Raw genomic sequence first — 15,000 nt, 5'->3', positions numbered from 1 at the left:
AGTGGTGCTCAAACTATTTCATGTCAAGGACCTCAATCATAATTATGTAATTGGCCACCGACCCCCCCATCTGAAAATATGTTGTTCCAGACAGTGAAACACCCCCCCCCCCCCCCCCCCCCCCCCCCCGGAAGCAAAGATTTAAGTTAAAAAAAACGTTCGCTGTGATAGAATATATTATATTCAAAAATGTGCGCCCATCATTTTCACGATTCTTTCAAAAAATAGCTACAGTACAAGCTCGTAGTGCGGCATCATTTTTTTTTTATCCCACAATTTTATACATATATATATACTGTATTCTACTGTACCATAACCCCCTTGCTGCATTATGTATGGGCTCTGAGAGGATTATGATTAGAGAGAGGGCTGAGGAATGCATGGCAGCAATGTTGGGCATGGTTCCAAAACAATGTGTGAGTGGATGTTGTTGGACCATGTGTGGCTTGTTAGCCCATTCTGAACGGGAACCCATCATGTCGTGCTTTAGCTATTGAAAAATAGCAGATCTACAAGCTCGTAGCGCGCCACCGAGTGGCGCGCTACGAGCTTGTAGGTCTGCTATTTTTGAAAAATCGAAGAACGACTGACATTTTTAGAATCTGATCTCAGGTCAGAATGGGGTTAATCAGACCAGTGTGTGTCCAGTGGAAACCTCGTATGAATCTGATCTCAGGTCAGAATGGGTTAAGGATGCATGAGGCAGAGAGGGGCTGTTTGCTGTGCGATTTGACCTTCAGATTTGAACCAATCACATTTGTTACGGCGCTCAGTGTGGATAGAAATGTATTCAGGCAAACATCCCGTAATGCACACGCACTGTATACTGTACACACACACACACACACACACACACACACACACACACACACACACACACACACACACACACACACACACACACACACACACACACACACACACACACACACACACACACACACACACACACACACACACACACACACACACACACAGCGTTTGTATTACTATACCTGTGAGGATATACTGACATTTTAGGACGACACTTTTATGAATGCCTGCATTTTATAGGTTTTTAGAGTATTAGCCTAAAGACGAAAAATATAGCAGATCTATAAGCAAGCCCCCTCTGATGGAAGCTTAGACCCCCCCCCCCCCCCCCCGCCCCCATCCCCACAAACCTAATTGACTGACTGGCTCTGGTGAAAAATCACAAACATGAACTCTCTCTGTTCCTGAAGCATTAGCATTAAAACATGAACTCCATGCACTGCGTGCGGTCAAGGGTGACGGTGGGATTCTGCACGGTTGAGTGTGTTGTACACCATGCGTATAACGCTGTGTGTGTGTGTGTGTGTGTGTGTGTGTGTGTGTGTGTGCGTGTGTGTGTGTGTGTGTGTGTGCGTGTGTGTGTGCGTGTGTGTGTGTGTGTGCGCTCATGTGCGTGCGTGCGTGTGCATGTAGGCGGGGTGGGAATATTTCAGCACTTGGTCACGCTCTAAGTGCATGAAATCCCTCCAACAGTGTAATGTGTAAACCTGCGCCTTTCTGAATAGTAATTATAGAGGCATATCAAAGAAAAGACTTATAGCATTATTATTATTATACATTACATTGTGACACGTACATGAACCCACTGTAAACCCTTGAGACCCCAGACCGGATTCTATACTAAATGTCTTGGACATAGTTTTCTGCTCAAACAATTTAATGTCAAGCACCCCCCCCCCCCCCCCCCAGAAAAAGCAAAGATTTGAGTTACAAAAACGTTTTGCTGCATGTGAAAGAATATTATATTCAAAGATTTGTACACGTTTTTGAGATTTATTTATTTTTGCAGATCTACAAGTGCCGCGCTGCGAGATTGTAGATATGCTATATTTCAACAGCTAACGTTTAAACATAATTAATGGTTAAAGTGCTTTAAAGATATTAGGTGACACAGACGCAGGCTCATACTGTACATACTCCAGTTTTTGGTGATAGGTTATCACCGTTTTAGGTGATAACTTATCACCTAAAACAGTGATAATAAGAGTTGAGGCCATCATACTCGCGGTGATGTCCTTAAACGGCCACTCTTCGGAGTTTGCATGTTCTCCCCGTGTCCCCTAGGGTAGATACCCTCACAAAAACATGCAGTAATCCTGGTCTCTAAAACTAAAACTATCCTGGCCAGCCGGGGCGCCTGATGGAGGGGAAAGGAACTGGTCAGAAATAACGTGTCCCTTCCACACGCTACGTCCGGCCGGGGAAATTCCCCTCTGTCAGGTGAAAAGAAGCAGCTTGGACTCCTCTTGCATAGAAGGAGGCATGAGGTCAGTCCGCTGCCCCCCCAGGTTGGCAGAGGAAGTGTAGCGCCCAGGATTACATTAGATAATTGGCACTGGGTGAAAAGAAAACTGGGTTACAAAATCGTGGGATAAAAATTTTAATTAAAAAAAAATAACGCCCTTTTGCAACCAGATCTTATTTGAATGATGTTTTGGAGACAAAAAACACTTTTCAAAGTGTCCATGATGTCATGGACATGTGCACAAAGCATGGAATACGGATGTGTAGATTACAGGAAACTCCCGTTAAACTTTCCAACAAACTCCAGGTAAACTCCCCAATTGTAACATCACACCATATTACCGTAAATTAACTGTAAACGGGCAAAATGCAGTGGCCATGATTGCCTGTTAACTCCTCTTTCCACACAGTGAAAAGTACTCAAGATTGTATACTTAATGTACCAAAACAAAAGTATAGAGAGTATACTCCTTATGCAGAATGGCTCATTATTTCAAAGTGGTTAATGTATGTTTTGTAATAATAATCCAAATCTGAAAAAGTAAAGAGTAACTCGTTGAAGTGGAGTAAAACTTACAATATTTGCACCTTGAGATGTAATGGAGTAGTCAGAAGTAATGGAGTAATGGAGTAATTGAGTAGTCAGAAGATTTTGTCCCCAATACCATTATGCTGTATAACAGGCAAATGTTGATGAAAATAGCAATTATCTAATTGTTTGGACTCCCTGTAAATTAATTAAAGCAGATGTGTAACAATAATTTAACTGTCACTAGAGCGTAAAATGAAACTGGTAAAAAATAAAAATCACACCTGTGTGAACTGAGTGGTGCAATCCCCCCCCCCCCCCCCCCCCCCCCTCTCTCTCTCTCTCATATTAGCAGGCAGCAGGCACATCACTATCCCTCTGTTTCTGGCGCCCCCTACTGGTACTAATAAGTCATATACTCGTGCTCATGACAGACCACTGATACATAAATATGCACAGACATTGCTGGTTGTAGGAGTGGTTGCACCACTCAAAAATATATAAACATTTCAGGTATAAGTACACATTTTAGCATAACCATGTGGCTAACTATAGCAGCAGAAGCTACAGGGCAAAGGGATTAATAAAGGTCTTATCTTGTGCTGAAGGAGGGCATTCATTTAGAAAAGTTGCAATATGGAGATAGCAGGTTTTCTGCTATCTCTCTCACCCGCCTGTGAGGGAATTATCTGCTACAGTGCTGGCATCATGGTTGGTACTGTCACAGGGATTTAACCCATTTAGACCTGACGTTACAGTGCTGGCATCATGGTTTGTACTGTCACAGTGATTTAACCCATTTAGACCTGACATCGAAAATGTTTCATTAGCTAAAGTATAACACGATGCTTCAAACACCAAAAGGCGTTCCTGCCCAAAGTGGGTTAAAGGGTTTGTTGTGTCATAATAATGCAGTGGTTCTCAACCAGTGGTCCGGGGACCACCGGTGGTCCTTGAGGGGGTTCCAGGTGGTCCGGGGACCACCAGTGGTCCTTGAGGGGGTTCCAGGTGGTCCCCATGATGCAGCTAAATGAGTTGGTGTAACCAGATAGATCATTGTCTCTTGAGGGTGTTTTATATATTTTTTATCCCACGATTTTGTAACCCATTTTTCACCCCTGTGTCAATCATCTAATGTGATCCTGGGCTCTACACACCCTCCACCAACCTAGTCCCCATATATGGGGGGCAAGGGGAGAGCAACGGACTTGAACTCATGCTTCCTTCATGCCTGAGTGTCCAAGTTGCTCCTTTACACCTGACAGGGGGGAGTTTCCCTGGTTGGACATATAGCGTGTGGAAGGAACACGTTATTCCAACCAGTTCCTTTCCCCTCCATCAGGCGCCCCGGCTGGCCAGGGGGAGGCAGTTTAGAGACCAGGTTTACTGCATGTTTTTGTGAGGGTACCTACCCTAGGGGACACGGGGAGAACATGCAAACTCCACACAGAAAGGCCCTTTCGCCAACCCCGCCTTCGGGTATGGGCACTGATGATGCGGAGGAGGAAACACGCCGCCAGCACCCACAGCGTCCCGAGCGGGAATCGAACCCAGGACCTTCTAGCTGTGAGGCGACAGCACTACCAACTGTGCCACCGTGTCCCATCGTTTTTTGTTTTTAAATTATTATGATTTAGGAAAAGGAAACCGGGTTCAAATGCGGGGTAGAGGAGTGAAGATACATAGTGCAGCTTTTAGTGTCAGTCTCACGAGGCCTGTCGTAAAACAGTCCAAGAAGAACAATAATATAAATCATAGCATAAAAAAACATCAGAGAGGGTGTTTTTTTGGTGCAGGTCCAAAAAGTCATGAATGCAATTATTCTTATTTGATTAGCCTGTTCTCATATTTAGAATTGGATGGGATTCTTTGTCGCAGCCCCTCCCGTCCCCTCGGTACACTTATGGGAGCAATTTAAAAACTAAATGTCAGCTGAAATGTTTCACTAAGACTTAACCCATTCTGAACGGGAAACCATTTTAGTGTTATAGCATCATGTTATGCTTTAGTTATTGAAAAATAGCAGATCTACAAGCTCATAGCGCGCCACCGAGTGGCGCGCTACGAGCTTGTAGGTCTGCTATTTTTGAAAAATCGAAGAACGACTGACATTTTTAGAATCTGATCTCAGGTCAGAATGGGTTAATCAGACCAGTGTGTGTCCAGTGGAAACCTCGTATAGAATCTGATCTCAGGTCAGAATGGGTTAATAGTCTTTGGGACCTAACGTGCAATAAGTGTATACACTCCCACAGGGTGCAGTGCAAAGAAATGTGCCCCTCTTGTCTTTTCCTATTTGATTAGAGTTAGTGGGTTTTCAACCAGTGGTCCGGGGACCACCAGTGGTCCTGGAGGGGGTTCCAGGTGGTCCTGAGAGTTGGTTAACCCATTCTGACCTGAGATTGAGATCAGATTCTAAAAATGTCTGTGTGGCCTTTTTCTCATTTGTACTTATTTACTGCCTTAGACCAGCACCTCACCAACACTGGTGTGCGCCCTTTACTGTTTTGTCTACCAACATCAATGGCAACCTATATGATGAATTCCTGTTCTGTTCTTTGACTACATAGAAGTGTCTATTTGTATGTCTCTATATGTTTTGATGAATTGAACAATGTGGACCCTGTTGTAAACAAGTCTAATGCTTAATTGGGTCGTCCACTCACAGTTAACAGTCTCTGTATTGAGTTTGTGCTTGAAATGTACTGTAATTCTACAAACTGTTAATAAATATTTCAATCAATCAATCAATCAACAACATATTCAAAGTGTGGGAGTCTGAGAGGCTAACAATCTAATTAAATGGCGGTCCATGCCATGGCTCAAATGTCGAATGAATAATGGACCTTGATAAGAGGAAAAAATAGACTTCATGCTATCTTGTTGGCATGGCAACAAACGTTTGATTTGAGTATAGTTGTCGTCCCTGCCATCAGCCTAAACAATACTGTGAGCAGATTTGACTGAGAGACTGCCATCGCGCAAATTCCAGTTTTTCACCATAGGAGATTATTTTGTTCTCGTTTTTAAATGAGTTAATAGCACAGGCAGACTCTTCACATACTAGAGCATGTCTAAAAGAAGTGTCAGAGCTGAAATCAACATGTAAATATGAGATAAATACTTAAACTTGTAGCTATAGGTGTAATGTTAGTGAGTCAACAGAAGTGAACCTTTTCAAGCCTGTTTTCTGCAAGACATGACTCTATAATAAGCCATATCTCCAAAACTGGTGGGTCAAACTGAACAACCAATATTTCAATTTGAAGCTATGATTCCCTGCTTTCATGTGAAATAAAATCCAATTCAGTTTAAGTAATGAAGTGAAACAAAATGACAATTCTGGCTGTCAGGCTAAAAGTTCAGTACTGGGCATATACGTGTTCATTTCCACTCAGCTCGGCTATGCAGGCTATATGGAACTGCTATATTATGCATTAAATCATTAATTATAATTATAGTCATTATAGTAATGACATCATCATAATCATCATCACAGATCTCTGACGTCATAACCTGGCCTTCCAATCATGTTGTTCCTACAGTATTTCATCCGTGCAATGCCGGGAAAATGCAATACATTACATGTACAGTATCAGCTTGTATATGATAAATGGTAAATGGTGCATTTATATAGCGCCTTTATCCAAGGCGCTTTACATAGATTGTGCATTACATTCACCCATTCACACACACACATTCATACACCGATTACGGCGGAAACCATGCAAGGTACCAACTAGCACATCGGGAGCAATTAGGGGTTCAGTGTCTTTGCCCAAGGACACTTCGACATGTAGACAGGAGGAGGAGGAGCCGGGATTCGAACCCTCCCCCCCCACCCCCACCCCACTCAGTGACATCACTAACGATGTCACCTATTGTATAAACATAGGAAGTGTTTGGCTCCCATTTCCCTTTAGTAGCTTTGAACTCACTTTGGGAGGAACTTTTTAAAAGAAGCCGATATGATCTGACGAAGAATACGTTGCTGGACAACCTGGGTTAACTTCCGCCAAACTTAACTTCCGAAACATTCCCATAATAGTTGCGAAGTCGCTCGAGCCCAACACCTCTCCGCCAACATGAGTCTGCTCGCCAAGATAGCGGACATCGAGAGCGAGATGGCGAAGACGCAGAAGAACAAGAACACGTCGCACCACCTGGGCCTGCTGAAGGCGCGCCTGGCCAAGCTGAAGCGGGAGCTGATCACGCCCAAGGGCGGGGCCGCCGGCGGGGGGCCGGGGGAGGGCTTCGACGTGGCCAAGACGGGCGACGCCCGCGTGGGCCTGGTGGGCTTCCCGTCGGTGGGCAAGTCCACGCTGCTCAGCAACCTGGCCGGCGTGTACTCGGAGGTGGCCGCCTACGAGTTCACCACGCTCACCACGGTGCCCGGCGTCATCCGCTACAAGGGCGCCAAGATCCAGCTGCTGGACCTCCCCGGCATCATCGAGGGCGCCAAGGACGGCAAGGGCCGCGGGCGACAGGTGATCGCCGTGGCGCGCACCTGCAACCTCATCCTCATCGTCCTCGACGTCCTGAAGCCGCTCGCCCACAAGAGGCTGATCGAGCACGAGCTGGAAGGCTTCGGGATCCGCCTCAACAAGCGGCCGCCCAACATCGGCTTCCGCCGCAAGGACAAGGGCGGCGTCAACTTCACGGCCACGGCGGGGGCGGTGACGTCCGAGCTGGACGCCGACACGGCCAAGAGCATCCTGTCCGAGTACCGGATCCACAACGCCGACGTGACGCTGCGCGACGCCGGCGCCACCGCCGACGACCTCATCGACGTCATCGAGGGCAACCGCGTGTACGTGCCGTGCCTCTACGTGCTCAACAAGATGGACCAGATCTCCGTGGAGGAGCTGGAGGTGGTGACCCGCGTGGCGCACTGCGTGCCCGTCTCGGCGCACCACCGCTGGAACTTCGACGAGCTGCTGGAGCGCATGTGGAGCGCCCTGCGGCTGGTGCGCGTCTACACCAAGCCCAAGGGACAGCTGCCCGACTACACGGCGCCTGTGGTTCTGCAGGACGAGCGCACGGCCGTGCAGGACTTCTGCCTGAAGATCCACAAGACGCTGGCCAAGGAGCTGAAGTACGCGCTGGTCTGGGGCTCCTCCGTCAAGCACAACCCGCAGAAGGTGGGCAAGGAGCACACGCTGGACGACGAGGACGTCATCCAGCTGGTGAAGAAGTGACATGAAAAATCACACACGTGTGAACTGAGTGGTGCAATTCCCCCCCCCCGTCTCTCTCTCTCTCTCTCTCTCTCTCTCTCTCATTAGAGACACAGCACTACCCCTCTCTGTTTCTGGCACCCCCTACTGGTATATATAAGTCACATACTCATGCTCATTTACACAGGTAGGTACACAGGTACACGGACATTGCTGGTTGTAGGAGTGGTTGCACCACTCAAAAAGAGTTCAATGGAAGAGTGAATCCTTTTTAGCAGGGCCTGTTTATCGAAGCGGTGTCATATAATTATACAACTGTGGTTACCAGACTTTTTCATGTAAGGACACTAATTATAGCCCCGGCGGACCCCCATTTGAAGACATATGCCAGGGACCCCCCCCCCAAAAGAGAAGATTTGTACGGCTCTAGCAGAGATTCTCAACCCGTTTAATTTCAAGCACACCCAAGTTTGACGTGCATTAGTTCTACGGACCCCCATTTGATGGCATTTCTATCTCTGGGACCTCCGATTTATATTGTAAAATCAATGTTAATTTAACTCAGATTTACACACGCATAAGGGTCTATTTGGTTTATATAAGTATCCCCCTGGAACACCCTTAATGGCCTATTCATAGTCTGGATTTTCGGTGGTGAGGTGACCACCGCTCGAGTGGTGAGCTGACCACCGCTCCGGTGGTGAGCTGACCACCGCTCCGGTGGTGAGGTGACCACCGCTCCGGTGGTGAGCTGACCACCGGAGCTGAAATAACGTTGAACGGTGGTGAGTAAAAACAGAGAGAAGGGCTGGAGCGGTGGCGGCAGTTTGCTCTTCACCGCGGCTTGTGACGTCATGTTGCAGTTCGGTGGTCACCTCAGTGACGTCATGTTGTAGTTCGGTGGTCACCTCAGTGACGTCATGTTGTAGTTCGGTGGTCACCCCACCACGGTAAATCCAGACTATGTATGAGCCTGAAGTCCCACAGAATCCACAGCTACATTCTTTTTTTGATTGAATGCATTATAATTAGTCAATTTATCAACATAGCATACCAATAAAATCACACTTGTGTGAAGTGAGGAGTGCTCTTATCATCATACACCAGTAAGACGCGCGAACGCAGCTGAGACCCTGCAGATCATGTCTGTCTGTCTGTCTGTGTGTCTGTCCCGCTGTTACTGTATATGTGGACCTGGCCCCTTTTGTGCCCATATATGGAGCTGAGTGGACCTGGCCCCTTTTGTGCCCATATATGGAGCTGAGTGATTGCTGATGCAACACACTCCATATTTGGACGTATAGCGGGACAGACACACACACAGACAGACAGACAGACAGACACACAGACAGACATGATCTGCTAGGTCTCATACTAAGTGCTCACTGAATTCGCAATGATCCTGACGTAAAAGTGTTGATTTGCTCTGACACTATGACGTAAAATTGTCCATTCGTTGTTAATGGGAATTTAATGGGACAAAATACCGATTTGCTCAGACACACGTGATCTTTGTAGGACAAAAAATGACGATTTGCTCGTTCACATAATTATGACGTAGATTCTCCATTAATTGTCAATGGGAATTGAATGTTTGTGTAAGGCAAAAATCTACACTAATAGCTGAATATAGGGGGGGCTATAGCGTCCGTCAAAAACGTATAACTCAATAATAATAATATGTCCTCAACACAAACGTCTTGTGTACAAAGCAGAAAAGATAGACACTTCACACCGGTGTGGCGCTAGCCCCTTCTATAAACACAGGGGTCGGGGTTCGATCCCCGGCCGGGTCATATACCAAAGACTGTACAAATGGGAGCCAATGCCTCCCTGCTTGACACTCAGCATCAAAGGGTTGGATTGGGGGGGGGTCAAATCTACTAATCAAATGATTCCCGAGCGCGGCACGGCTGCAGCTCACCACTCCAAGAGAGAGATGGGTCAAATGTGAAGAACACATTTCACTGCGGTAACAGTGTGTGACACAAATCGTATGACTTTGACTTTGAATAGGCATTCTGCAACAGGCACTCGCCTCGAGAGCTTGTAGATCAGCTATTTTTCGGGGCGCAACCCAGCACTCTTTAGCTATAGTGGAGATGCAGGTGTAACGACATGCATTTCTCCTGAATTCTGCTTCTGGCATGGCATGGAAAGGAGAGGAGGGGCATTTGCATTTCTTTCACCATGTAGTAAATGCTTCATGCTTGGTCTAGAAGGGGCAGTTGTTTTACAGACGGGTAAAAGGGCAGGGGCTGAATTAAGCCCCCTTTGATGTCTATGTGTGCACGGTCCCTGCGTACTGTATGTTTTATTACAATGTTTCACTTATACTACTTAATAGGTTATAATCTTGCATAAACCCCTTTATGGGTTTCCTTTCTGTCTTTTAATAATGCTACCATTTTTTGTACCGTTTTTTAATCGGGCGAATAAACAATAAAAACTATCTTCAACTTGTTAAACATTTTTAGTACAACTGCATCTTCACTTTGAAGAGCTTCTTAATCGCTTTCTCATAATGAGTAATGATTCTCTCACTCGCATGAATAATACATCTATCAAAATAATATATAGCATACCAAATGAACCGTTAACTAGATGCTGTATATATATATATATATATATATATATATATAGATATATAGAATATAATGTAGCACATTATGCTTAAGTAGAACAATGAATGGGACCTGTCCAATCCACCACGAGAGTGAAATATGTAGCAATCATCGTCCTAATCACACTTCTTTTATGAAGGCTGTCTTTTGAATTGAACTGCAGGGCCCGGGAGGGGAAGGTATAAAAGCACCATCTATTAGTCATGTACCGAGAGTAATATATATATATATATATATATATATATATATATATATATATATATATATATATATATACCACTGCCTGTCTGTCTCGTATGGTATGTGACCAGAGAGAGAGAGAGAGAGAGTGGACATTCACTAAAAACAGCCGATCTACAAGCTCACAACAACGCACCACAACGTGTTGTTGTGACGCGTATAGTAGATTGAAGAACGCACAGAGGAACTGCAAATCACTCCAGTCTAGGATTACTTAAGTCTAGAGGGTCTAAGAAGTGATAAACTGAAGCAATGTATGTTGATCAGTTCCAGACAGAAGTGTCCTGACTGAGGCACCCTGCGGTGCCACACCGCCCACTCTGAGACGCCCTGCTGTGAAGGGCCTCCATTAGAAGGATTATCTACGCAGGCACCACTGAGGGGTTGGTTGGTTGAAGGAGCACTTTGTCTGTCCGCCCACCGTCTGTCTGCTGTCCTTCTCAGAGCTATACATTAAAAGCTAAAGCCTTTCAAAATGAAAAAGAAACTGCAAAGCAGAGATTCAAAGGGCATACAAAGCATGCTGCCTGTTCCCCTGGCAGGCCCATACTGCTTATTGGGCACCATGAGAGGAACCACTCGTAATCAGGAGGTCACCGGGTTGGACCCCCAGGAATATTATGTGTCAAAAAGTGTCCCAGAGCACCACTGTTTTTTTTTAAATCGTGACGCAAATGTCATATTATTCTTTCAGAGTGAATGTTTTTAACTCAAATCTTTGCTTCTGCTGAACCAGAAGATGGAACGACATATTTTTCCAGACGGAGGAAGGTCGGCGGCCAATTACATATTTTTTTTGGGAGGGTCCTTGACAACCACTGACCTATATATAGAAACAGAGGTTATTTTTCATAAAACTCAGGATTTAGAAGGCATTATTTTGTCGAATCGTCCTCAGGTCTAGACGGGTAACCTCCAACACTTTGAAGCAGTATACTCTGTGCTTGGCACTCCTAAAGTAAAGTGCTTGGGGGGGTGGTTGTTGTGTCTACAGCATTTTATTTTACCCGACAATGCCTTCCATTGTAAAGCCACACTTGTTTGGCTTGGATTGGATTTTAATATGGTCTGAAAATTGAGAGAAAGTGCATCGACGTTCCATGCAAGCGAGATCCTTGACAAAGCATACGGTGCCTGCAGTACCAGATGAAAGGTTGAACCCTGAACAATAACGTATTCTCTATCAAGTACACACACACACCATGATGAAGCCTTGAATTCAAAAGAACCCCCAAGTCAAACACCAAATGCCTTCATAGGAGCGTTCTCCACAAAGGACATGGAACAGCCTTCCTTCCCCCCTGTGGTTGTTGGAGACATTACATCTAGCTAGTGTTCACACCTTCTAGAAGAGGCTGAACAAACACCTCCTCAGTGTGTGACTGTAATCCTTCTAGAAGAGGCTGAACAAACACCTCCTCAGTGTGTGACTGTAATCCTTCTAGAAGAGGCTGAACAAACACCTCCTCAGTGTGTGACTGTAATCCTTCTAGAAGAGGCTGAACAAACACCTCCTCAGTGTGTGACTGTAATCCTTCCAGAAGAGGCTGAACAAACACCTCCTCAGTGTGTGACTGTAATCCTTCTAGAAGAGGCTGAACAAACACCTCCTCAGTGTGTGACTGTAATCCTTCTAGAAGAGGCTGAACAAACACCTCCTCAGTGTGTGACTGTAATCCTTCTAGAAGAGGCTGAACAAACACCTCCTCAGTGTGTGACTGTAATCCTTCTAGAAGAGGCTGAACAAACACCTCCTCAGTGTGTGACTGTAATCCTTCCAGAAGAGGCTGAACAAACACCTCCTCAGTGTGTGACTGTAATCCTTCTAGAAGAGGCTGAACAAACACCTCCTCAGTGTGTGACTGTAATCCCACAGAGCTCAAGGACTGTCATTCATCCAAGATTCAGTTCACACATACTGTACATACTGTACGCCTGACTGAGTAGCTGCAGATCATTGATATAAGGCTCTTTGAATGTATCTTTCCCATAGCCTGTATCTGCTTAATAATAAAAAAATAAATAGTGCCTGCAGTACCAGATGAAAGGTTGCTTTATACTGAACCTCCAAACGATAACTGATTCTCTATCAAGTACACACACACACCATGAAGCCTTGAATTCATGGCCATTATATATTATGTTTTTGTTTCGTTTATTTTAGCATTCCTAAGAAGAGTCTCCTGTTAACCCATTCTGAACGGGAACCCATTTTGGTGTTCAGCATCATGTTATGCTTTAGCTATTGAAAAACAGCAGATCTACAAGCTCATAGCGCAGGTCTGCTATTTTTTAGAAAAATCGAAGAACGACTGACATTTTTAGAATCTGATCTCAGGTCAGAATGGGTTAATCAGACCCAGTGTGTGTGTCCAGTGGAAACCTCGTATGAATCTGATCTCAGGTCAGAATGGGTTAATCAGACCCAGTGTGTGTCCAGTGGAAACCTCGTATGAATCTGATCTCAGGTCAGAATGGGTTAACGATGACCCGGTCAACGTCGTATACATCTCTTGGAGCGGTGAGCCGCAGCCGTGCCGCGCTCAGGAATCATTTGATTAGTAGATTTAATCCCCAAATCCAAAGCCATTGATTCTGAGCGCCAAAATTGGCACAATAACCACAAGGCCACTAGTCTGGTCATGAAATCATTAACCTCGGAAACCCAGACGTTTTTATTTCCAGGGAGAGAGAATTGAATTATTGACTCATAGAATGCAAAAATGTTTTAAATAAAATAAACTCCATCAATTCAAGGCTTCATGGGGCGAGGGAATGATAAGAAAATAAGATTGTCATTTTTGGGGTGAACTCCTCTCCTCTCCTCTCCTCTCCTCTCCTCTCCTCTCCTCTCCTCTCCTCTCCTCTCCTCTCCTCTCCTCTCCTCTCCTCTCCTCTCCTCTCCTCTCCTCTCCTCTCCTCCCCGATATCCAGCCTCTCATGCATTAAACATGGTATGTTGAAGTATCCAGCGCTGTGTGTGAGCCAGAAGGGGCTCTACAGCAGCATCCCCCCCGAGACAAAAGAAATGCATCCTGCTTATCGTCTCACAGTGGGTTCCAAACTCGTTGAAATCGGACCCTTAAAACACTATCGGGAGGAAATGCAAGCTAATAAGTCGTGGATAAACGACATGACGTTTTCACGTAAGTAAAAGTATCAATACTGCAACAGAAACATAGCAAAAGTAAAAGCACTATTTTGCTGCTTCTGTGCGACGCTGTAGTATGACTATTGATTATTTACTGAAAAAATGGGAGGGGGGAGTATATATGGACCTGGAGATAAGAGGTTTCTGCCCGACAGCAACGATAGTAGGGCCTACTTAAGCACTAAGTTCTTGTTCAAGTGCAAGCTCAGTACATCGGTGGATGTACTCCGTACTAGGTACAAAATACTCAGTACATCGGTGGATGTACTCAGTACACAATACTGAGTACATCGGTGGATGTACTCAGTACTCAGTACACAATACTCAGTACATCGGTGGATGTACTCAGTACTCGGTACACACTACTCAGTACATCGGTGGATGTACCTAGTACTCGGTACACAATACTCAGTACATCGGTGGATGTACTCAGTACTCGGTACACAATACTCAGTACATCGGTGGATGTACCTAGTACTCGGTACACAATACTCAGTACATCGGTGGATGTACTCAGTACTCGGTACACAATACTCAGTACATCGGTGGATGTACTCAGTACTCGGTACACAATACTCAGTACTCAGTACATCGGTGGATGTACTCAGTACTCGGTACACAATACTCAGTACTCAGTACATCGGTGGATGCACTCAGTACTCGGTACACAATACTCAGTACTCAGTACATCGGTGGATGTACTCAGTACTCGGTACACAATACTCAGTACTCAGTACATCGGTGGATGTACTCAGTACTCGGTACACAATACTCAGTACTCAGTACATCGGTGGATGTACTCAGTACTCGGTACACAATACTCAGTACTCAGTACATCGGTGGATGTACTCAGTACTCGGTACACAATACTCAGTACTCAGTACATCGGTGGATGTACTCAGTACTCGGTACACAATACCTCCAACGGGGAGTGAACACATTGTTGGCTGGGTTCCCGCGGCAACCCGGCAGTGTTTATGTCGCTGCCTTGCCAGGTTGGTC

At 45.4% G+C, this 15,000-nt stretch overlaps 1 protein-coding gene and 1 long non-coding RNA gene across 2 annotated transcripts in view; both read left to right on the top strand.

Annotated features, from left to right (window-relative positions):
- The window catches only part of LOC308322944, a 447,594-nt gene that overhangs the window by 23,314 nt on the left and 409,280 nt on the right, over positions 1–15,000 (top strand). The gene's annotated exons all lie outside the window — the stretch shown is intronic.
- LOC308322444 (developmentally-regulated GTP-binding protein 1-like) lies at positions 6,892–8,004 on the top strand (the record flags this gene model as incomplete). The annotated part of the gene is made up of 1 exon (XM_080773721.1): positions 6,892–8,004. The coding sequence occupies one exon, from the start codon at positions 6,892–6,894 to the stop codon at positions 8,002–8,004; it is 1,113 nt and encodes a 370-aa protein (XP_080629847.1).

Source organism: Protomyctophum bolini (assembly GCF_963924005.1).
Source record: "Protomyctophum bolini genome assembly, chromosome: 10".
In the NCBI taxonomy this organism is placed as follows: domain Eukaryota; kingdom Metazoa; phylum Chordata; class Actinopteri; order Myctophiformes; family Myctophidae; genus Protomyctophum; species Protomyctophum bolini.
Note: the sequence above shows the minus strand (reverse complement) of the source record. Positions and strands in the feature narration are given on the sequence as shown.